The sequence below is a fragment of the Mustelus asterias genome, chromosome 3 (assembly GCF_964213995.1).
Source record: "Mustelus asterias chromosome 3, sMusAst1.hap1.1, whole genome shotgun sequence".
Lineage (NCBI taxonomy): Eukaryota > Metazoa > Chordata > Chondrichthyes > Carcharhiniformes > Triakidae > Mustelus > Mustelus asterias.
Window position 1 is genome coordinate 7,800,704 of NC_135803.1, and position 23,271 is coordinate 7,823,974.

General features: G+C 45.1%; 1 protein-coding gene across 1 annotated transcript in view; it reads right to left on the bottom strand.

Moving 5' to 3' along the window:
* Positions 1–245: 245 nt before the first annotated feature.
* gmnc (geminin coiled-coil domain containing) overlaps positions 246–23,271 on the bottom strand; it is a 143,385-nt gene continuing 120,359 nt past the window's right edge. Inside the window, exons 4-7 of the mRNA XM_078203852.1 lie at positions 5,903–6,077; positions 4,980–5,065; positions 2,613–2,729; positions 246–926 (exon numbers count right to left, since the gene is read on the bottom strand). Of these exons, the coding sequence (XP_078059978.1) occupies positions 246–926; positions 2,613–2,729; positions 4,980–5,065; positions 5,903–6,077 (1,059 nt within the window). The remainder of the gene's footprint in view (positions 927–2,612; positions 2,730–4,979; positions 5,066–5,902; positions 6,078–23,271) is intronic.

Sequence of the window (23,271 nt, forward strand, 5' to 3'; positions counted from 1 at the left end):
CATGATCTGCTCCCAGAAGAAGAAAAAGATTACGCTTCTAGTCTCACTCAGGACAATGTAAAATTATACTATCCTAATTATAATGTTGAGAGTTATGTTTTCAGAGTTTTATAAAAAAAGAGACAAATTCAAGACTGGTCGGTAATTTGTGCAAAGCTGTTGGTCTCCTTCATGCTTGCGAGATTTCAAGTGCAGGGAACTTGTATGTTTTTGTAAACAGTTTGTAATGGTGACAGTGTCAGTGCTCAATCAGCCTGGCTGGGGACCCAGGTGAACCTCCAGCCTCCCTCCCCGTCACGCTGCACAAACGCCTGGCCTTGGCAGAAGGTATGCGTCTTCACATTGCGGTGGGGATTGAGTGAGGTGGAGAAGGCCACATCCGTTTTATTCGGGGCTGCCTTGCCTGTGTGAAAGGGTGATCCAGTGGACTGGTAAAGTGCGTTGCTCGGGTGAGCCAGAGGTGGATAATGGGGGTCAGGGGAGAGGTGTTTATTACAGGAAGTATCCAGTGGGCAGGGGTTAGGAAGGAAATCCATTGGGGATGCAGAATCCTGGACATAATCTGCCGGTACTGCATGGTCCGTGTTGAACTCAGTCATCTTCAGTTGATCTCTGCTGTAATCGACCAATGTTTCAGAAATAATGGCACTATAGTTAGCTGAAGAACTGTCATCAATAGTGTTGGCATCTTTTAAACCCAAGGTTTTGAGCACCCAGGTTTCGACATAGGGAGTATGATGGTCAGCTTGGGCAGTATGGTAGCTACTTTCATTTGTACAGGTGGAAGTTCCTCGCCCTCTCTTTGCAAAGTTCTCTGATGCTGATTGGTCAGTGTAGTAAATACCAGGCTCCTCCTGCTTCTCAAACAGGCGCTTCTTACATTTGAAGATCCCTCCTTTCTTTTGCCCATTTTGTGCCAATAATTTCTGTAAAAAAAAAGCCATAGTGAGATGCTTTAACTTTCAAAAGCTTATGTTCATGAACAGAAAGAGAACTTTGAAACCTTTTACAGTCAATGGAGCACTCTTGAAGTCTAGTCACTGTTGTGATGTCGAAAACAGGCATGTAATTTGTGCACAGCAAGATCCCAATACAACCATATGATAAATGACCAGATAATCTGTTTTAGTGCTGTTGGATCAAGCCATAAATATTAGACTGGACACCAGCGAGAACTGCCCTGCTCTTCTTTAAAATTGCTCCTTGGGGTCTTTGGCATCCTCCCCAGAGGGGAGACGGTTTAATATTTCAGCACCATGGACAACGCAGCACTCTCTCAATATGCTCCTGAGGTGTTGGCCTATATAGTGTAATCTGGAGTGGGACTTGAACTCACAACCTTCTAACTTAAGAGTCAAGAATGCTAGCTCGTGAGCCACAGTGGACACCAAAATGTGTTCATTGATAATCAAAAAATCTTATCTAAAGTATGCCTGGCGCAGTCCCAATCCAATCCCCACTGGAGGTGAATGCACAACACTGAACAGCTCCAGTCAACATGGTGATTATGGTCATTCATCAAATGACAAAGATGTCAAGAGCAGGAAATGAAAACTGACACATTGGTATGATGGGGCAAACACTCCTGACACTGGGATCAGTGCACTATGTATTAGGCAGGTGTGGACGTTTTACTCTGTATCTATCCCCGTGCTGTTCCTGTCCTGGGAGAGTTTGATGGGGAGAGTGTAGAGAGACCCTTACTCTGTATCTAACCCCATGCTGAAGTTTGATGGGGAGAGTGTAGAGAGAGCTTTACTTTGTATCTAACCCCATGCTGTACCTGTCCTGGGAGTGTTTGATGGGGACAGTGTAGAGGGAGCTTTACTCTGTATCTAACCCTGTGCTGTACCTGTCCTGGGAGTGTTTGATGGGGACAGTGTAGAGGGAACTTTACTCTGTATCTAACCCTGTGCTGTATCTGTCCTGGGAGTGTTTGATGGGGATAGTGTAGAGGGAGTTTTACTCTGTATCTAACCCCGTGCTGTACCTGTCCTGGGAGTGTTTGATGGGGACAGTGTAGAGGGAGTTTTACTCTGTGTCTAACCCCGTGCTGTACCTGTCCTGGGAGTGTTTGATGGGGACAGTGTAGAGGGAGCTTTACTCTGTATCTAACCCCTTGCTGTACCTGTCCTGGGAGTGTTTGATGGGGACACTTCAGTGAGAGCTTTACTCTGTATCTAACCCCGTGCTGTACCTGTCCTGGGAGTGTTTGATGGGGACAGTGTAGAGGGAATTTTACTCTGTATCTAACCCCGTGCTGTACCTGTCCTGGGAGTGTTTGATGGGGACAGGGTAGAGGGAGTTTTACTCTGTATCTAACCCCGTGCTGTACCTCTCCTGGGAGTGTTTGATGGGGACAGTGTATAGCGAGCTTTACTCTGTATCTAATGCTGCACCATAAGTAACCTGGGAGTGTTTTATACCAACACTGCAGCCCCAAAATGGGAATTTATTACATTCCTCAGCGCTTATAGCTTGTGGTTGAACATAAAGATGTAGAATTTGACATTTAAGGACATCTGATCCCAATCTTAATGGCTTTATAAGTCCACTGAAACAAATAGGACCCAAGGGTCCTGAAGCTTATATTCACTTTGACAACCACCTACCCTGGCCTTCTCCTCCAATGATTTGACATAAGTAGAGTTCAGGTATTCTCTCAACTTGCTGTTTTCCTCATGGAGTCTGGCAAGTTCTTCCTCCTTTTGTTCAAGAGTATCCTGTAGCTGTGGAAATAAAAGAGATCCATAAAAGAGCCAGTACATTTAAGGAGGTAATTCATGACTCTGAGCCAAACTATATCCCAGTAAGGAGGAAAGATTCTAAGAGAGGGATAAACCAACCATGTCTAACCAAGGAGGTTAAGGAAAGTATTAAGCTGAATGAAAAAGCAAATAAGGAGACAAAAGTCAGTGATAGCCCCAAAGACTGGGATAAATTCAGAATCCAGCAAAGGACTAAAAGGATAATTAAGAGAGAGGAAATAAACTACAAGGGAAAACTAGTGAGGAATATAAAAACTGACAGTCAGATCTTCTTTAAATATATAAAAATGAAAAGAGGGGTCAAAGTGAACAAAAAATGAATCTGGGGAGATAGTTATGGGGAACAAGGAAATTACAGAGGAGTTAAACGGATATTTTGCACCAGCCTTTACGGTGGAAGAAATGTCAAACATCCCATTAATACTAAAGAATATGGGGGAGGAATTAAGTACCACCACCATCACTCGAGAAGTAGTATTAGACATACTAATTGGCTAAAGGCAGATAAGTCTCCTGGCCCTGATGGCTTGCATCCTTGGATCCTAAAAGAAGTAGCTGCAGAGGGATAGTGGATGAATTTGTTGCAATTTTCCAAAAATCCTTGGATTCTGGAGAAGTATCAAAGGTTTGCAAAACTGCCAATGTGACATCCCTATTCAAAAGGAGAGGGAGGCAAAAACAGGTTGATTAGTCTAACCTCTATTGTTGGAAAAAATGTTGGAATCAATTATTAAAGAAGTAATAGCTGCACATTTAGGCTGTGGGGCAGAGTCTTTGTGCATATTTAAGGCTGAGAAAGATAGATTTTTAATCAGTAAGGAAATCAAGGGTTGTGGGGAAAGGGCAGGAAAGTGCACGTGAGGAATGTTGGATCAGCCATGATCCTATTGAATGGCGGAGCAGGTTTGAGGGGCCAAATGGCCTAATCCTGTTCCTATTTCTTATGGTCTTACACACACAATAGGCTGAATAGTCTCCATCCAGACTGTATTAGTGTATGTTTCTAAATTGCTGCAATCTGAATAAAAATCTAAAATAGAATATAAGTCCCTGATAAATCTAGTTTTACATTCTGGGGTATGGAGTAGTGTAGTATTCTTGAAGGAATCAGAGCACTAAAACTGGATAGTAGCAGTCCAATCAAGGCAGCCTTCCTCTCTGATACATAGACTCATGGGACAGTTACAACACATAAGGCCATTCAACAACTCTTGTACATAACTGTTCTCTTCAAGTAAACCTCACCTAGTCCCACTCCCCTGCCTTTACTCTCTCGCTCTCCATTTTCTGATTCTTCCGATAATATCCAATTCTCTTTTGAAAGATACAACAGGCTTAAATATTCACAACTTTGTGTCAGGGAGGTGGTATCTCAAAAACTGGATTGAGTTTTTTGAGGAAGTGACAAAGATGATTGATGAGCGTAGGGCAGTGGATGCTGTCTACATGGACTTTAACAAGGCCTTTGACAAGGACTCTCATGGCAGGCTGATGCAGAATGTAAAGTCACATGGGATCCATGGTGAGTTGGTAAGGTGGATACAGAACTGGCTTGGTCATAGAAGGCAGAGAGTAGCGGGGGAAGGCTGTTTTTTTGACTGGATATCTGTGATCAGTGGTGTTCCGCAGTGACCAGTGCTAGGACCCCTGTTGTTTGGAATATAAATAAATGATTTAAAGGAGAATGTAGGTGGTCTGATTAGTAAGTTTGCAGACGACACAAAGATTGGGGGAGCTGCGGATAGTGAGGAATGCGCTGCCAGAGGAGGAGGTAGAAGCAGATACAATAGCAACATTTGACAGATATGTGAATAGGCAGGGAATAGAGGGATATGGACCATGTAGACACCAAAGGTCTTTAGTTTAGAAAGGTGTCATGTGTTGGCGCAGGCTTGGTGGGCCGAAAGGCATGTTCCTGTGCTGTATTGTTTTTTGTTCTTCTTTGTTCTTTAGCAAAGGTTCTGAAAATTTTGTCAATTTATTGGGTGGAAGATGGAGCTGAGATGAAGGTCAGCCATGATCTAACTGAATGGTGGAATAGGCTTGATGGGGTGAATGTCCTCCTCCTGTTCCTGTTTTCTTGGATCACAGATATTGTAAGGAAATAAAGTTATTTGATTCTGATTGTTCAATGGTTATTGGCTTGGTACACATTAGATAAACACAGGCGAGCAGATTCACAGAATCTTGAGAATTTTAGCAACAAATTACCTGTTTGTTTTTATAGAGCTGGGATGATAAGTGGCCAGTCCACCTGAAATCATCATGCACAGCAGTGTCATATTCCAAGAAGTAGTCTAGTGAGAAATGAAAACAAATCATACAGTGATGCCAGTCACTGAGTTATAGAACATAGAACAGTACAGCACAGAACAGGCCCTTCGGCCCACGATGTTGTGCCGAGCTCTATCTGAAACCAAGATCAAGCTATAGAACATAGAAATCAAGCTATAGAACATAGAACAATATATAGACAATATCATGCTGTTGGGTGCCAGAGTATATCAGGTCATCCATATCATTGGGTGCCAGTCTATATAAACTATCCCTGATGACTGAGGATAAGTCAACCACCCCGCAGCCAGACCAGCTTCCCTACCCCCCACCTCCCCGCCGCAACCAGGCTCCCCACGACACCGGTTTCCCTCCCCTCCTCTGGGACTCGAGTCTCCGACAGTTCGGGCTCTGGGAGCCGCAGTCAATCAGCGGGAACTCAGTCTATCCACGCGACTGAGAGCAGGCGGAGACTGTCGGTTTAATGTTTAGCCCGGGTTATTTATAGAGGTGGGTTCCAGGCGAGAAGGCCAAAGGTCGAGGTAACAGAGTGTGTAAAAAAACCCCAGAAAGACGCAGCAAGAAGGAGCTGAGTAAACCGTGGAGCTGGGACAGTTCTGCTGGGTTAACCTGCGCTGAATCCCCTTTGCGGTTAGAGTTTAGTGACTATTCTCAGAGTTTAGTGACTATTCTTAGAGTTTAGTGACTATTGTGAAAGTTTAGCGTCTATTCTTGGAGTTTAGTGACTATTCTCAGAGTTTAGTGTCTATTGTTGGCACACTTGGGGGGACCCAGTCCCTGCTGCACTGACTGGTCAGGGTTTCTGGGGGAGTTGCTGTGTCCAGGGTTGTGTCTCTTACCTTGTGGCTGTGCTTCTTGCTGGCTGCTTCTGCTGTTGTCCAGGAGACCGCCCGGACACTGAGAGTACCAGGTTTCCATGGAAATGTCAACACTGGCTGACGTCGCGTCCGAGGAAGAGTACTCATAGTCCTGCTCTCCTACAAAGCACTGGTCCTGGCAGCACAGAATGGTGTTCTGCGGATGGAGGAGAGGGTGGCGGGGGAGAGAGAGAGAGGGGGGAGAGGGAGAGTGGGAGGCAGAGAGGGGGCGACAGAGGGAGAGGGGGAAGAGAGAGGGAGAGGAGGGAGAGAGAGGGAGAGGGAGAGGAGGGAGAGGGAGGGAGGAGGGGGAGAGAAAGGGGGAGAGGGGGGAGAGAGAGAGGGAGGGAGGAGAGAAAGGGGGAGATGGGGAGAAAGAGAGGGAGAAAACGGGGGAGAGAGGAGGGGAAGGAGAAAACGGGGGAGAGAGGAGAGGAAAGAGAAAGGGAGAGAATTGGGAGAGGGGGAGATAAAAATGGGGAGAGAGAAAGAGGGAGGGGGACAAAGAAAAGGGAGAGGGGAGACAAAGGCGGAGGGGGGAGAAGGGAGAGAAAGGAGGAGAAGGGGTTGAGAGAAATGGGGAAGAGGAAGGGGAGGGTGGGGTAGAGAAAGACGGAAGAGAGGGACAAAAAGAGAGAGGATGAAGAAGGGGGGGCGGACAGAGGAAGAGAGAATGAACGAGGGAGGAGAGGGGGGAGGGAGAGAGCGGGGAGGGGAGTAGAGAGGATGGGGACAGAAAGACGGAAGGGAGTGGGCAGACAGAGAGGGAATGAGGTGGGAGGAGGGAGCAAAGAGAGAGGGCGAGGCAGAAAGAAAGAGGGAGGAGAGGGGGTAGGAGGAGAGGGGGTAGGAGGGCGGTGGGGGGGGGGGAGGAAACGAGAGAGGTGGTTACACACACACACAATTGGAAAAATAAGAATCGAATCACAATTAGAACTGGAAGGATTTTCGCGGGTTGGAACTCCGCCATTCTCAGAGTTGGCAGGTCTTCCCCAACTCTCGCATTTGTTGGATTTTGCCCATTTGTTTTGCGTTTCACTTCGCGAAACTATTTGAAACTCGTGCTGCTGTTGGTTTCTGGGCGGGTGTGGGGTCTGTTTCTGTTTTCCCGGCACATTGAGATTCCCGGACATCTAACTGTCTCCTATCTGGCACAAGCAGTGTCTTTCCCACACACACCCCACCCCCCGGTGAGAGACTGACTCACACAACTGGCCTCACACGCACATCAGCAGCTCCAATTTACAACTTTCACAACTTTGTTCGCAGTTTTACAAGTTGAGAAGCGGGATTCCCGTGGCTTCCAGTTCCGCGCGCTCACCAGAGAGGGATCGATGGAGACAGAAACAGAACGCCAACTTACTGAAGGAGAGAGAGAAAGGAGACTGAGAGGGGGGGGGGGGAACACACACAAAACTGAAAGTGGCAGGGGCAAACAGATAAATCTGCTGAGGAGCGAATGGAGGGGAGATAGTGGTGGAGTGAGAGAACGAAAGGAGTAGAGAAAAATAGATAAAGAGGGAGGGAGGCAGTAACAACCTGAGAGAGGGGGGGGGGGCGGTGGGCGGGGCAGGCGGAGGAAGGAGTCAGATAGTCAAAAACCGAGTGAAAGAAACAAGGCATAAAGAGAGAGAGACACGTAGGATAGAGAGGGAGAGGCATAGAGAAGAAGAGACAGAGAGGATGGAGTGACAGAGAGGAGGGAGGAGAGGCGCAAATTGAAAGGGAAGGAGGAGTAACAAAGATGGAGTGAAAGAGAGAGGGTTGGGATAGACAGAAAGGAGAAGGGTTAACGAGGAGAGATAGAAACTGTCAGAGAGGAGAGTAAAAGGAAACACACCCATTGAAAGCCTGGAAAGGGGGTGTGTGTGTGTTGGGGGGGGGGGGGGGGGAGAGGAGAGAGAGTGAACCTGCCCATTATTGAAACATTATCCACCTTCTTCAAACGTTAGTTTCCAGCCCCCAAACACACTGAATAGAAAAGAAGTTGCACTCGCTCTCACCCACACACATTAAACAATGCAGCAACAGCAATCAGATTACAGAATGAGGAAATATTCCATTCAAAGTGCACAACCCTAAAACCACACATCAAATACCTTCTCCCCTGCCCCCCCCCCCCCCCCCCACACACACACACACATTTAAACTGGTGTAGAAGTCGTGGGAAACTTTTGAAACGTCTCCCGTTGAAGCTGTTGCTCTGGAGGATTTCTATACCCTGCAAACTCAACTATTAACTCAGGATCCCCAGTCTGATCAACTCCTTCATCCTCTCTCTCGGAGACGCTGAGCAGCACAGCCACTGCACATTTTTCTGCTGCATCATTCCCATGCTAGCAAGACATCAGCAGCCCATCAGCCCGAGTTACCCTGAGCAGTAAATCACTGGCTGAGTCCCTGGGCGCGGTGAATAATGCAAGGGCATGGGCTTGTAGGTACACTTTGATTCAGAGGCCTGAATCTGATGTGAAACACAAGGATTCTCACAAGAATCAGTCCGCCTCCAGTGGGGTCTGAGTGGAATTAGAAAGCTACAGTGGTCAGGTAGAATTGGAGCCTCTGGACCCTCATAGCTTCTGAGAGGAAGAAACGATTCACAAAGTGGCACTGCATCCAACTTTCTGTTGCTGTTTTGTTTGGGAGTGTGTGGGAGCTAGTTGCAGAGTCAGTGAGTTACAGCCCGGTGCTTTAGAGTCTTCTCAATCCCCTTCTCCTTTCTCAGCGAGCTCGCTTCACACACTGTCCCCCTCAGAGTAAAAGATCCTTCTCAAAGAGCAGACTGAACGCAGCTCCTTTTCAGTTGGTTGGGAAGATCTGTGGGAGTAACATTCGGGATAGAGAAAAAGCAACAATCTTGCGGACAGCCTTTCCGACTTGTCAGAGTTTGATTCCCGAGTTCAGGTACAGGGTTCACTGAGCTGGGAGATTCCCTGATATCTTTCAAAGGCAGTCTCCTGATTGATTTTAAAACGTTCTATAATGTAAATAAATGTTTACAGGGTCCCCCCTCCTTCCACCCTAATGCTCAACTGCTCAAATTCACTTACCATCTTGAAGTATGTGTGTTGGAGAGGGGAGCCAAACTCACAGGCACACACGATCTGTTTAAAACCCCACAGCCCTTTAAACCGACCTCAGAGTGTGGTCCCACGGTGCTTCTGAGCTCTGAACTAAACCAGTGACGCCTCGTGGACCAACTCAACGAGCGATCTGATTTGGTGCAAAGCTGTCAACCTTGTGACGTGAATAAGCAGCAAACCTGCTGAAATAAAAGTCAAGCAAGCAAGGAAAAAGAGGGGGGTGGGGGGAGAGAGAAACCCCCTCAGTTTTTTCTCAGTCTCCCGATCCTTCGGGGCCACACTTCTCTCTCTGTCTCTCCTGCAGAGTTCTGTGTTGCTGGAATAAATAGGGGCAAACATGAATGGGGTGATTGCAATCCGTAGGTTATAATCTGTCCTCACAACATTTTAAATGCATTCTGACTTACAGGAGGACTGGGTGGGGTTTGTGAAGTAGCTCTGAAAAACTAGATCCCCTGGTTAAAGGCATGGAATCGACCTGCAGTACTGATTTTTTACTTGGGCGTTCAGATTTCATGAACTGGAAGCTTATATATTTTTTGTTGCTCACTCAGTGTCAAGGGCATTCTTCCCTGCTTTCTGTACAAGTGGGGGTAGATCTCAATTAGAGAAGTATCTCCGAGAGCTTTTAATAGCCCAGTGCCTGTTGTCTGAGCGCAAGGGAGCAGGTAACCCGACCCTGCCTCTGTGAGACCTGTGGGATGTGCAGTACAGCCCTGGATTAAAAAGAAATACAACGACATATGGAAAGTTGACATTTCATGCTACCCAGGAGAGTATGTCATTGAGTTAACCCATTAGGCAGCTTACATTAACAGAATGGAACACATCTTCTCCCATTATCACAACACAATTTACCCTTTCGGTTAGGTATACCATGGTTAATTAGTAACCCAGAAAGTGTCAATTATATCCATCTCCCTTTGGAGGGGTGTGTGGCAACTCATTGGGTCGGCAGGGCACTGCGACACATCAACCTGGAACATGTCCATTCTCCACATAGCAAACGAGTTCAGCACAGTGAAATCAATACTTATGAACTTAGACAGAGAGGAGCAGGATACTTGAGTGGTGTCTGGAGAAAGTATCAGGTGCGTATTGTTACTTTTCTAAACAAAAATAATGTTTTTGCTGGCGAGCTTCAAGTGCGTATTACCATATGTATTCTTCCCTCAATTATGATTTCATCAAGAATAGGATCAGGAATTACGAAAATCGGTCCACACCCCCAGGTAAATATTAAATATCACCTTAATATCACCGGTAGTTTTGAAATCGCGTTAATAGCTGCATCTGCTACTCGCAAGAGAAGCTCTCCCCTTAGATAAAACATTATTAAATGTAATTTAAAGGTTTAAATCGAGTTTGACTGTTACCAAAAGTGTCTGACGTACAGCAGATGATGAATCTTAACGTTGAGTATACCAATTGATAAAGATGAAAATTTGCATTATTTGTGTTTTATTAATAATTTATTTTATTTTGTTTATTTTTTCGTTTGTGTGTATGAGTTGTGTGCAGGAGTTGGACCTTGCTGCTGTGTCCCAGAGTTTACTGTGAAGAGACCTGGCCAAGGGATGGATGCTGAGTGCCTGACTCTCTGGTACCTGGCACCCTGTCTGAGACCTCATCTCACGTCGGGCTCGGGATGAAAACCTGCAAAATAAGTCAACAAAACCACGGTCTCCTCGCCCCAAAACGGAAGGGGGCAGGAGGGGAGCAGCCCAGGGATCGATCTGGTGCCTCTCCCCATCCAGGGGTGCCTGCCCCTTTGCACAATCTCAGCAAATTGCCCCCAATATCGGCCTAAAACTCTTCGAGACTGCCGCCATGTTGAAGAGTTGAAAGGTTAAAGCCTGGTTGGGGTTGACGTCATCACTTTGCGCCCACTTCCACTCCAAACTTTTTTTGGGGAAAAACTTTCCCAAAAGTTTGCAGGAATTCCCATTGCCCATCCCCCAACCCCCCATCCTACAGCCCAGAGGGATTCTCATCAAAATCTGTACTTAGTTTTAAAAAAACATTCTCTAGCACATTCAGTTGCTGCAATCTCTGTCCCAAAGTGCCTGCAAGACGGACCACAGCCCAAACTGGTCCAAGTTCCATCTGAATTAAGACCTCCTATTCGTGTTTTGGCTTCCAGCTACTAAATTATCATTGCATTTGATACTTTTTGAGTATTTTCCGTTACTTTAAATTTTTCTTTCAATTTTCATGCAACGAAATACAGGCAAATACTTTTTTTCCAGAGCCATAAAATTGTTTTCCGTTTTATAATTAATAATGTTGAATAATCAAAAATTACTCGGTTTGTCCGCATTTTTCGTTTGAGCACAGCATTCAATAAGCCGGGCATTATTTTTGTAACGCCCAGTCATTATTTTGATCAATTGTAGGAGCACGTTTTATGCAATTGGCAATTTGTACACTCCTGTATTTGTTTTGCAAAGGAAATTAATTTTTGAAAAGTGGTGGAAAGAGCAATAAATGTTTGCAGAAAATCTAAAAATGATTGGATTGTCACGGCCACGCTCCCAGTGTTGTCATTTGTCGATTTTTAATCGAACACAAATGCAGTGTAGAAAGACAGGTGTTTAACTGGAAATATGTAAATGTATTGAAATCGAACAGGAGGAATAGTTGCCTTTTATTTTGTTTATTCCAAACACTGCCCTCTAATGGCTGTCAGCAATTGACCTGACAACTTGTCCCTTCCCCTTTCAGGAGAATGTCACGGATGGGATGCGAAATATTGATCCATTCTTGGGACTAGGTGAGACTTTCTTCCGAGAACCCACTTGGGAGCATCATTGCCATGTCAGACATGTCAGAAGATTTGCCCAGGATTGGATGGATGGATCCGAAAGAGATGCTGAGGCTGCGGAGTGGCTGTTGCAACATCTAACGGATAAATATGTCGGTGATAAATTTGACGGTGGAGTTTGGGGTGGAGTAATGAGGGGCGCTTCTTGTCGATCCTGTTGCTGAATCACTCTTAAAATTGGATGGGGGGAAGAGATGGGGGTTATGTAAAACAATAGTTTCACACAAGATTGTATTTTTTTAAACGCGTAATGTGCCCCATTTAGCTGACCAGTAAAACCTAAAATTGGTTAAATCGGGATTTGAGATTTCCCGATCAATTCCTTTAATCTCAAGAGACCCCGGGAGATTGGACTACGTTAGATTCTGTGAGTCTTAACCAGGTGCCGTGCCTGAAACTTTCTCCTTTTCTGTATAATCGTGAGCGTGCTGGGAGCATCCGTTAACAAGGAAACAATCGCTCAGATGTTTGGAACACGGATGCCTGTAACAAATTGAAAAAGCAAAGACTCTTCGCTTAACAACAAGCCCCAACGAAAGATTAATGGAGACCTTTCAAAATTGCAAGATTATAGAGGAGGAAAGAGCCGGGACTTGTATGGGAGAGCCGGCACCAGCAGGATGGGCCGAGTGGACTTTCGCATTTTAAACAGACCACTCTGACGCCGGGCTAGACTCAGCTGCCGAGAGGCATTCGCTCCAATTTTCTGATCGAAACTTAGTGTGAAAAACAAATGTAACTTTCTCTTTCTGCATAGGGCAGATTAAGAAATAAAAGGGAAGGCTGTGTAGTAACCAGGAAACTACGATTCACGGGTAGGCCATTCGGCCCCTTGCGTCTGCTTCTCCATTTAATAAAGTCAAAGTTGATCAAAAGGATTTGATCGGTTTCAATGCTCTCATCCCGCTGTGTAACTGTGTTCACACTGGCGGCTGCGAGCTTTCATGAGCAAGTTGCCGTTTATTTGCCACTGCTAAAAGTGAATTATTACTCGCCGGGGTGTCACGGGTTCCGGGATAAAACTTATTCTCCAAGTTGAAGTCTCTCTGGATGAAGTTGCGGAATGAGTTTGGGACGGGCGGTGACATTGAATCTGCAGACTGGCAATCTGCCCAGGACGCAGAGGCGTCCCCCCTCCGCCGATTCTTATCTCTCAACCAAAACCACTTTGAAAAGTAAAGTAGATTATCACTGTTGCGGCACTGCTGCAGTGTGGGATCTTGCTGTGCACCAAGCTGGCTGCCGCTTTGTTACAGGGTCTGTAATTTAAAAGCGTGATGTGGAGATGCCGGCGTTGGACTGGGGTAAACACAGTAAGAAGTTTAACAACTTTTGCTACCAAATAAACCTGTTGGACTTTAACCTGGTGTTGTTAAACTTCTTACTGTATTTAAAAGCGTCGCAGTGGCTGGAGAACATTGGGTCGCTCTGAAAGCGCTGTGAAGTTGCGAGTTTTCTTTCATACTCCCATCCTCCTCAATATATCTGATGTTCACCAATGTCCTTTAGGGAAGGAAATCTGTCGTCCTGACCTGGTCTGGCCTACATGTAACTCCAGAGCCACAGTGGTTGACTCTGAACTGCCCTCTGAAATCGTCTAGCAAGCCACTCAGTTCAAGGGCAGCTAGGGATGGGCAATAAATGCTGACCCAGCCAGCGATGCCCATGTCCCATAAATGAATTTTAAAAACCCACCGACATTGACTGCAAATCAATGTCAACTTGCATTGCACAAGAATATAAACAGCGGGAGCAGGTGGAGGTCTCACTCTGGCATACTCTGCTGTAAGCTCAGGGCTGATATTCCACATCTACCTTTCCGCCCACTGACATTACCCTGTGTCTGTACCCCCTGACATTACCCTGTATCTGTACCCACTGACATTACCCTGTATCAGTACCCACTGACATTACCCTCAGTGTCTGTACCCACTGACATTACCCTGTGTCTGTACCCCCTGACATTACCCTGTATCTGTACCCACTGACATTACCCTGTATCAGTATCCACTGACATTACCCTCAGTGTCTGTACCCACTGACATTACCCTGTGTCTGTACCCCCTGACATTACCCTGTATCTGTACCCACTGACATTACCCTGTATCTGTACCCACTGACATTACCCTCAGTGTCTGTACCCACTGACATTACCCTCAGTGTCTGTACCCACTGACATTACCCTCAGTGTTGTGCCCCCTGACATTACCTTCAGTGTCTGTACTTCACTGACATTACAAAGAACAATACAGCACAGGAACAGGCCCTTCGGCCCTCCAAGCCTGCGCCGCTCATGTGCCCACTAGACCATTCTTTTGTATCCCTCTATTCCCAGTCTGCTCATGTGGTTATCGAGATAAGTCTTAAATGATCCCAGCGTGTCCGCCTCAATCACCTTGCTTGGGAGTGCATTCCAGGCCCCCACCACCCTCTGTGTAAAATACGTCCCCCTGACATCTGTGTTGAACCTTGCCCCCCTCACCTTGAACACGTGACCCCTTGTGTTCGTCACCTCCGACCTGGGAAAAAACTTCCCACTGTTCACTCTATCTATGCCCTTCATAATTTTATACACCTCTATTAGGTTGCCCCTCATTCTCCGTCTTTCCAGGGAGAACAACCCCAGTTTACCCAATCTCTCCTCATAGCTAAGACCCTCCATACCAGGCAACATCCTGGTAAACCTTCTCTGTACTCTCTCCAAAGCCTCCACATCCTTCTGGTAGTGTGGCGACCAGAACTGGACGCAGTATTCCAAATGTGGCCTAACCATCGTTCTATACAGCTGCAACATCATATGCCAACTTTTATATTCTATGCCCCATCCAATAAAGGCAAGCATGCCATATGCCTTCTTCACCACCCTCTCCACCTGTGCTGCCACCTTCAGTGTCTGTACCCCACTGACATTACTCTCAGTGTCTGTGCCCACTGACATTACCCTCAGTGTCTGTACCCCCGACATTACCCTCAGTGTCTGTACCCACTGACATTACCCTGTATCTGTGCCCACTGACATTACCCTCAGTGTCTGTACCCCCGACATTACCCTCAGTGTCTGTACCCACTGACATTACCCTGTATCAGTACCCACTGACATTACCCTCAGTGTCTGTACCCACTGACATTACCCTCAGTATCTGTACCCCACTGACATTACCCTGTGTCTGTACCCCACTGACATTACCCTCAGTGTCTGTACCCACTGACATTACCCTCAGTGTCTGTACCCACTGACATTACCCTGTGTCTGTACCCCACTGACATTACCCTCAGTATCTGTACCCCACTGACATTACCCTCAGTGTCTGTACCCCACTGACATTGCCCTCAGTGTCTGTACCCACGGACATTATCCTCATTGTACCCCCTGACATTACCTTCAGTGTCTGTACCCACTGACATTACCCTCAGTGGCTGTACCCACTGACATTACCCTCAGTGGCTGTACCCACTGACAGTGAGAAGGACTCTCCTCAGTATCACAAAAATTGAAAAGAGAGTTTGGATAGAGGAGAAATGTGGGCGAGAAGATACAGGCAAGTGTAGAATTCTACCAAGGTTAGACAGACAAAGGAAAATCATAAAGTGAAACATGTAGCAGTGATTAGGTGACCTTCTCACTTTAGAGTTTAAGTCGTTAGATTGTGGTACCAAGTAATGGCTAAGGGAGTTCGGGAGAAGGTGCAATGAGATGTCGCAAAGCTGTCGTTGGAGCTCAAGAACATTGCGTGTGTGACAGAAGGGCTAGGAATTTGTGAATCTCTGCTGTGGCTCCCGCCCCTTAGGACTTTTGTAGTCTTGCTGAGATATAGCACACTGACCAGAACCGAATGCAGTTATTCCAAATGCGGTCTAACTAGGGTTCGGAACTGCGGCAATAATGCCACTCTTTTGTACTCCAAGAAAAATAACTGAATGAAGGAGGAATTGAGAAAATACACCGAGGAGAGCGACAGCGAAGGCTGGTGCTATGGAATTAACAAACATATACATCATTTTAAAAACGAATTTACAATTAGACAGTGCCAAACCATAACCACAATAGCCTACAATCTCACCAAAAGCAACGATAGACAATTCTCACAATTTGCACCATCATCTTCTACAATCTAAGCGATGCAACTTAAGTACATGCAGCTTAAGTACATGCAGCTTAAGTTATGACAAATCAGTGTCCCACTGAGTTTCACCCCCATGTTTATGTTTCCACATTTGGAGCACATTGTCGAGATGTCAGCATTTTACTAAGTCTTGGTCAGCCTGTTCAAGCTTTCGGCATCGCTTGTTTGCGAGGTTTAGCGTTGGGGGGGGGGGGGCGTTGCTGTCTTGGAGCAGGAGAGATTGAGTGGCAAATGGCATCCGCGCCCTGTTCAGTCAGCTCAGAGAACTGAGTGACAGATTCTGCTGCACTCGGAGCTTCCGATAAACCAGAGCTGCGTGGCAGTTGTGGCTTCAAATCCCACTCCAGGATCTTAGGCACAGAAAAAAAATGCAAGGCTGCTACTTGCAGAACAAAAGAAGGTGCTGACTCCTACATGCTATGTCTGCCTTCTCAGATATATGTAAAATACCCTCATTGCACAGTTTTGAAGAACAGCAGAGGGGGTATAAACATGTGGGTGAAACTCAGTGGCACATATTTGTCATCACTTAAGCTGCATGTACACTCAGTGTTGCATCTCTTATATTGTAGAAGATGATGGTGCAAATGGTGAGAATTGCCCATCGTTGCTTTTGGTGAGATTGTAGACTATTGTGGTTATGGTTTGGCATTGTCTAATTGTAAATTCGATTTTAAAATGATGTATATGTTTGTCAATTCGATAGCACCAGCCTTCGCTGTCGCTCTCCTCAGTGCATTTTCCACCCCAGTGACCTCCCCAGTGACCCTTCAACCAACATCACCAAAAAAACACAGAAAAAAACTGATCGTTATCACATTGTTGTATGTGGGATCTTGCTGTGCACAAATTGCCTGCAGCATTTCCGACACTTACAAAGGTACCGACACTTCAAAAAACTACAATTATCAAAATGCCCTGTCTGCAAACGCAAACCAGTGAAAGCAGAAAGAAATAGAGCATTGTGGGAAATGTAGTTCATTGTAGCCATATCATTAGCTCTGTATCTTTACTTGTAGTAAAGTGTGTGCTTGGTGTTAACAATCCATTTGACAGCTTCAGCTGGCAAGGTGTAAATGGTTGTGATGCTGGGATCTCTCAGGGCAGGAGTTCAGTATGTGGGTGACAGTCTGACTTGAATGGCCACTGTTACAATCTGAACTGTTCCTCAGGTTCCATCTGTCGAACAAGTGGCTCCATCTTCCCTGGCCCATTCCCAAGTGATTCAGGGTTATCCAAATTTGCGGTGGAAAGTTGAAACCTGGGACTTCACCACTCGGGTCAGTTACCAGATGGGGGTTGGTGATGTCTGCAGTCAGTCAGGAGGTACACCATCGAGACATAAGGTTGTCGTCAGTTTGTAGGAAGTAGAGTGTGTTCTAGTCGAGGCTACGAGATTTGAAACTGGGTGCCTGGGTTTTGAACAAGGTTCTGTACCAGTGGGAACCCTTCATCAGCTGCCAGCTAATGTTCTTTAGGAGGACGTTTCGGAGGCAGACACTTATTGACACCTTCATATCATTCTCATCGTAAAGTAAACTTTTCTAACCCAAAAACCGGCAAATTCCAGCTGTCAAGATGGCAACTGAATCTGAACCACTGGGCCCCCAGTCTAAACAGTAAAAACCCACTGTGGAAAAACTGAAGAGAATCAGAACAAAATTCAACACAATCTGAATTTAAATATGGGAATGTAGTCCAGGCAGAAACAGGTTTAAGGTGCTGGGGGGTAGGTACAGAGGAGATGTCAGGGGTAAGTTTTTCACTCAGAGGGTGGTGGGTGAGTGGAATCGGCTGACGTCGGTGGTGGTGGAGGCAAACTCGTTGGGGTCTTTTAAGAGACTTCTGGATGAGTACATGGGATTTAATGGGATTGAGGGCTATAGATAGGCCTAGAGGTGGGGATGTGATCGGCGCAACTTGTGGGCCGAAGGGCCTGTTTGTGCTGTAGCTTTCTATGTTCTATGTTCTATTATAACAGCTTCATTCTGTATCTAACTCATGTCCTATTTACTAACCCTCTGATACTTGCAGGATAAAGTTTCACACTGCAATGAAGTTACTGTGAAAATCCCCTTGTCGCCACATTCCGGCATCTGTTCGGGTACACTGAGGGAGAATTTAGCATGACCAATGCACCTAACCAGCACATCTTTTGGACTGTGGGAGAAAACTGGAGCACCCGGAGGAAGCCCACGCAGATACGGGGAGAACGTGCAGACTCCACAAAGACAGTGACCCAAGCTGGGGATTGAACCCGGGTCCCTGGCGCTGTGAGGCAGCAGTGCTAACCACTGTGCCACCGTGACACCCAAGGGAGGGTAAGGGAGGGTGTTGACCTTGCATGCTATGTTAAGCCAAAACACTGATTGTTCTCTCAGGCAGGTATAAAAGACCCTCATTTCACCGTTTTGAAGAACAGCAGAGGGGGGTGTTCTCCCCAGTGACCACCCCAATGATCCTTCAACCAACATCACCAAAAAACCCCAGAAAAATCTGGTCATTATCATATTGCTGTCTGTGGGATCTTGCTGTGCAGCATTTTTGACACATGCAAAGGTACTGACACTTCAAAAGTCATTAATTTTCTGTAAAGAGCAATGGGAACATCCCAAGGTTTGAAAAGCACTATCTAAATGTAAGCTATTCCTTTAAGAAACGGAAGCTAAACTTTAACTCTTATTAATAAAATGCCCTGCCTGCACACTCAAACCAGTGAAAGCAGAAAGGAATAGAAACAAATTCTTCCCACAAAGGTATTAGTTGCAGATAACATTCTTGAGAATGGCTGCAGGGATGAGGGTCTCCATCAATGAGGATTGACTGGAGGAGCTGGGGCTGTTTTCCTTGGAGAAGAGAAAGATGAGAGGAGATTTGATCAAAATCATGTTGGATCTAGAGTAGATAGGGAGAAACTGGAAAGTAGATGCATTTATGTATATAAGCCGATGTTCCCAGAAACTGTTCCCAGTGGCAAAAAGATTGAGAACCAGACAACACCGATTTAAAGTGATTGGCAAAAGATGTAGATGTGATGTGAGGAAAAACCTTTTTCCACACCAAGTGGTGTGTTCCTGCAGAGAGCTGGTATGGATATTGTTCGGAGACTGTGATGGGAAGAGTGCACGGTTAATTCTAACCCACTTCCCCACAGGTTGTAACGATAGTGTAAATGTTTAATTCACTCGCCAAAACGGCAATTGTAAACTTTTACTAATGCTAGACCCAGCATAAAAGAGACTTTAACTGGTCTTCTTTCAATAAACACAGATCATTAGTTTATTATGAAATGAAACTTCTTTTGCAATACTGGTTAACTACAATTGTGATCTTGAAGTGTAACAATTTACCCCTTTGTAAAAATCTCAACACCCAAACATATAAAGGACAAGATAAATATGGTCTCTGCAGAGAGTGGTGTAAGTGAACACTTTTAAAAGGATAAAGTGTGAAATGGTTTTGATGTTATTGATCTGACATTACCATCATTGAATTCCCCATCATCAACATTCTGGAGGTTACCATTGACCAGAAACTGATTTGGACAAGCCGTACAAGAGCAGGTCAAAGGCTAGGAATCCTGCAGTAAGTAATTTGCTTTCTGACTCCCCCAAAGCTTGTCCACAATCTGCAAGACACAGGTCAGGCGTGTAATGGAATAGTCTCCACTTGCCTGGATGGATGCAGCTTCAACAACACTCAAGAAGCTCAACATCATCATCCAGGACAAAGTAGCCCATTTGATTCACACACCACCCAAAACATTCACTCCCTCCACCACTGACACACTGGCAGCTGTGCATACCATCTACAAAATACACTGCAGCAACTCATCAAAGCTCCTTACCACCTTCCAAACCCACAATCACTACCATCTAGAAGGTCAAGGGCAGCAAATGCATCAGAACACCGCCACCTGCAAGTTCCCCTTCAAGCAACTCATCATCCTAGCTTGAAAATATATCTGACTGTTGCTGGGTCAAAATCCTGGAACTCTCTTCCCAACAGCACAATGTGTGTATGTCCACCACACAGACTACAGCTTACCACCATCTTTTCAGAGGCAATAAATGCTGGCCTAGTTGGCAAAACCCACATCCCATGAATGAGTAAAATTAAATCCGTTCAGCATCCACCCTGTCAAGTCCCATCAAGAACTGATATGTATCAATAAGATCACCTCTTATTCTTCTAAATTTAAAAGATACAGGCCCAATTTTTCCTCATTAGGTAAGCTTTTCATCCCAAGACTCATAGAATCCTACAGTGCAGAAGGAGGCCATTCGGCCCATCAAGTCTGCACCAACCACAATCCCCCCCAAGGCTCCATCCCCACAACCCCATTCATTTACCCTTGCTATCCCCTGAGGGGCAATTTAGCATGGCTAATCAACCTAAACCACACATCTTTGGACTGTGGGAGGAAACTGGAGCACCCAGAGGAAACCCATGCAGACACAGAGAGAACGTGCAGACTCCACACAGATAGTGACCCAATCCGGGAATTGAACCCAGGTCCCTGGCGCTGTGAAGCAGCAGTGCTAACCACTGTACCACCGTGCCACCCTGAACTGAATGAATCAACTGAATGAACCTTCTCTGATCTCTTTCTAATGCATTTATATCCTTTCTTAAGTAAGGAGACCAAAACTGTACATAGGATTCCAGATGTGGTCTCAGCAATGCACTGTACAACTGTAGTAAAACTTCTTTACCTTACAATAAATGACAACATTCCATTTGCCTTCCTAAACACTTGCTGTATCTGTATACTGACTCTTTTGTGATCCATGATTCCTCTGTTCTGCAGAGTTCTGTGATCTCTCACCATTCAAATAATATTCTTCCAACCAAAGTTAACACTTTCCCACCTCATATTCCATCTGCCAAATTTTTGCCCACTCGCTTAACCCATCTATATCCCTTTGCAGACTCCTTATGTCCTCTTCACAACTTACCCATCTACGTATCTTTGTGTCATTTGCAAATTTAGCAACTATACAATTAGCAACAACCCTCCAACCAAGTCATTGATATAGATTTTAAATAGTTGCTTCTCAGCCCTGATTTCTGCAGTACTCCACTAGTCACAGCTTGCCAACCTGAAAATGACCCATTGTGTGATGACACTGTGCCTTTAAGGAATGTATTTGTGTCATTTATTTTGTGAAGGAGATGTTAAGATTCAACTCTGTTTAAACGGTGCCAATTGTCTACAACCGGCTGCCCACACGCTGAGCTTTCAGAAGAATAATTACTCCTAATTATTCGGATGTTTGTTTCAACATGAGTTAATGCAGTTTTGTTACTTTTTGTATTGTCCCCTGGGGTTTCAGAGTAGGATTTAATTAGTTTGATTGACATGTGTGCGTCATGTGCTCTAGGCTTACTGAGAGACAAACAGGCAGTTGTTGTTTGAATTTGATTAAAGCAGCAGCTCTTTTTTCTTCTCTCTCTAGAAATTAAAGTCTGGGACCTGCTAGGAAATAGGGATCTCTCTCCAGAGGTCTGCAAAAGGCAAGAGGTGTTTTTTTCCCACTCTCTCTCTTTGGAATTCTGCTGTGTGAGGACAGGTGTCTCTGGAGTTCTGCTGTTTGAAGACAGGTGTTTCTCTAGAGGCTGCAGTCTGAGAGTCAGAAGACAGGTGTCTCTCTGTATCTCTGTCCAGAGGGATTAAAAGGCTCGAGGACCAGCAACTCACATAAGCCCGTGTGTTTTGCTAACTGATTCTGAAGAGGAGTTTACATCTGTGGGGTTATTGCTGAAATTGGAACTAATAGCGATAGCTAGCAGTTAAGAATTATACCTTGTCATGTTTCAGTATTTCATTTGGTAAAAGTTATGCTAATGATTTTTGTTATAGTTAAACTGTATTATTAAATAAAGTTTGTTTTGTGGGTCAATGGAATCACCCCTGGAGCAAAACGCCTTATGCTCACACTAATGCCAAAATCAAAAGCAGTTGGCGTCTAAGCTAACTTCATAGCATACCTTGGAGTTTCTGATCTGGTCCGTAACAGCAGCTTGTTAGCTAGCCAATCCTCTGTCCATGTTCATATATTACTCCTTACACCATGAGTTCTTACTTTGTGTGGTAACCTTTGATGCAATCTTTTTGAAAAGGCCATTTGGAAATCTAAGTACACCACATCTACAGCTTCCCCTTGATCCATGTTACTTATTAGTTCCTCAAAGAACTCGAATAAATTAGTTAAACAAGGTTTTTCTTTCACAAAACCATGTTGATTCTGCATGAAGGCATTCAGATTTTCTAAGTGCTTTGTTCAAACCTCGTTAGTAATATATTTCAACATTTTTCCTATGTTTTAAGAGGTATCCTGAAGGAGGAGAGGGAGAGAAATTTAGGAAGGAAATTCCAGAGCTTTGAGTCCAGGCGACTGAAGGCATGTTTGCCAGCGAACGAAGTGAAAGAAGTGACAAATGTAAGGAGACAAGAATTGGAGGAGCATAGCGATCTTGGAGGGTTGTGGGGCTGGCGGAGATTATAGAGATAGGGAGAGGCAAGGCTATGAAGAGATTTGTAAATAAAGATGAGAGGTTTGCAGGATTGGGAGCCAATCTGGGTCAGCAAGGTGAAGGGGACTTGATGCAAGTTAGAATAACAGCAGCAGAGCTTTGGATAAGCTCAAGTTTACATATCATTACAAAGAGAATGTTACATGGCAAAATTAGTATAGGATCAAGACAAGGGCAAGTAGAACAGCAGCATTAGAGAGGGTGGGTTATAATTCTTGCAATTCGATCATTTTAATGATGTGCTTGGACACTTTCAAAGATATGTTCGTGGATGGCAGTGCTAAACTCTCCATAAACATCATCGACATTATTCTGACCTTAATCTCGATTCCTTCAGCCAAGATTCCTTCTGCAAGGTGATATGGTTCCTTTGAAGGAATCACAATGGTTAGTGACAAAGGCTTGTTAGGTGACACTGTGGGCACAGTGCTTTGAGTGGGTGTTTAAATGAAGAAGGAAGTGCTGGCTGGTGAATGCATTGAGATTTTTTAATGGTGGGAAGAGCTGAAACTGATTTAAGCTCCCAAAACAACGTACAGTAACTGCATGAGGTCACCCAGGATGCTTGGAACAGTTAAGGAGTCAGCCCACTCGATCCTTCAGGCTGCACGCGAGACATATAAGATTAGATGAAGCTAAACACTTGGTTAAAATAGATCAATGGGACAATCAGATATGGAAACAAGATGTGGCTATTCAACCCCTCTAGCCTGTCTGCTATTAAATTAAATCATGGCTGATCGGTAACTTTGCCTAACAATATAAATCTTAATTTTGACATTT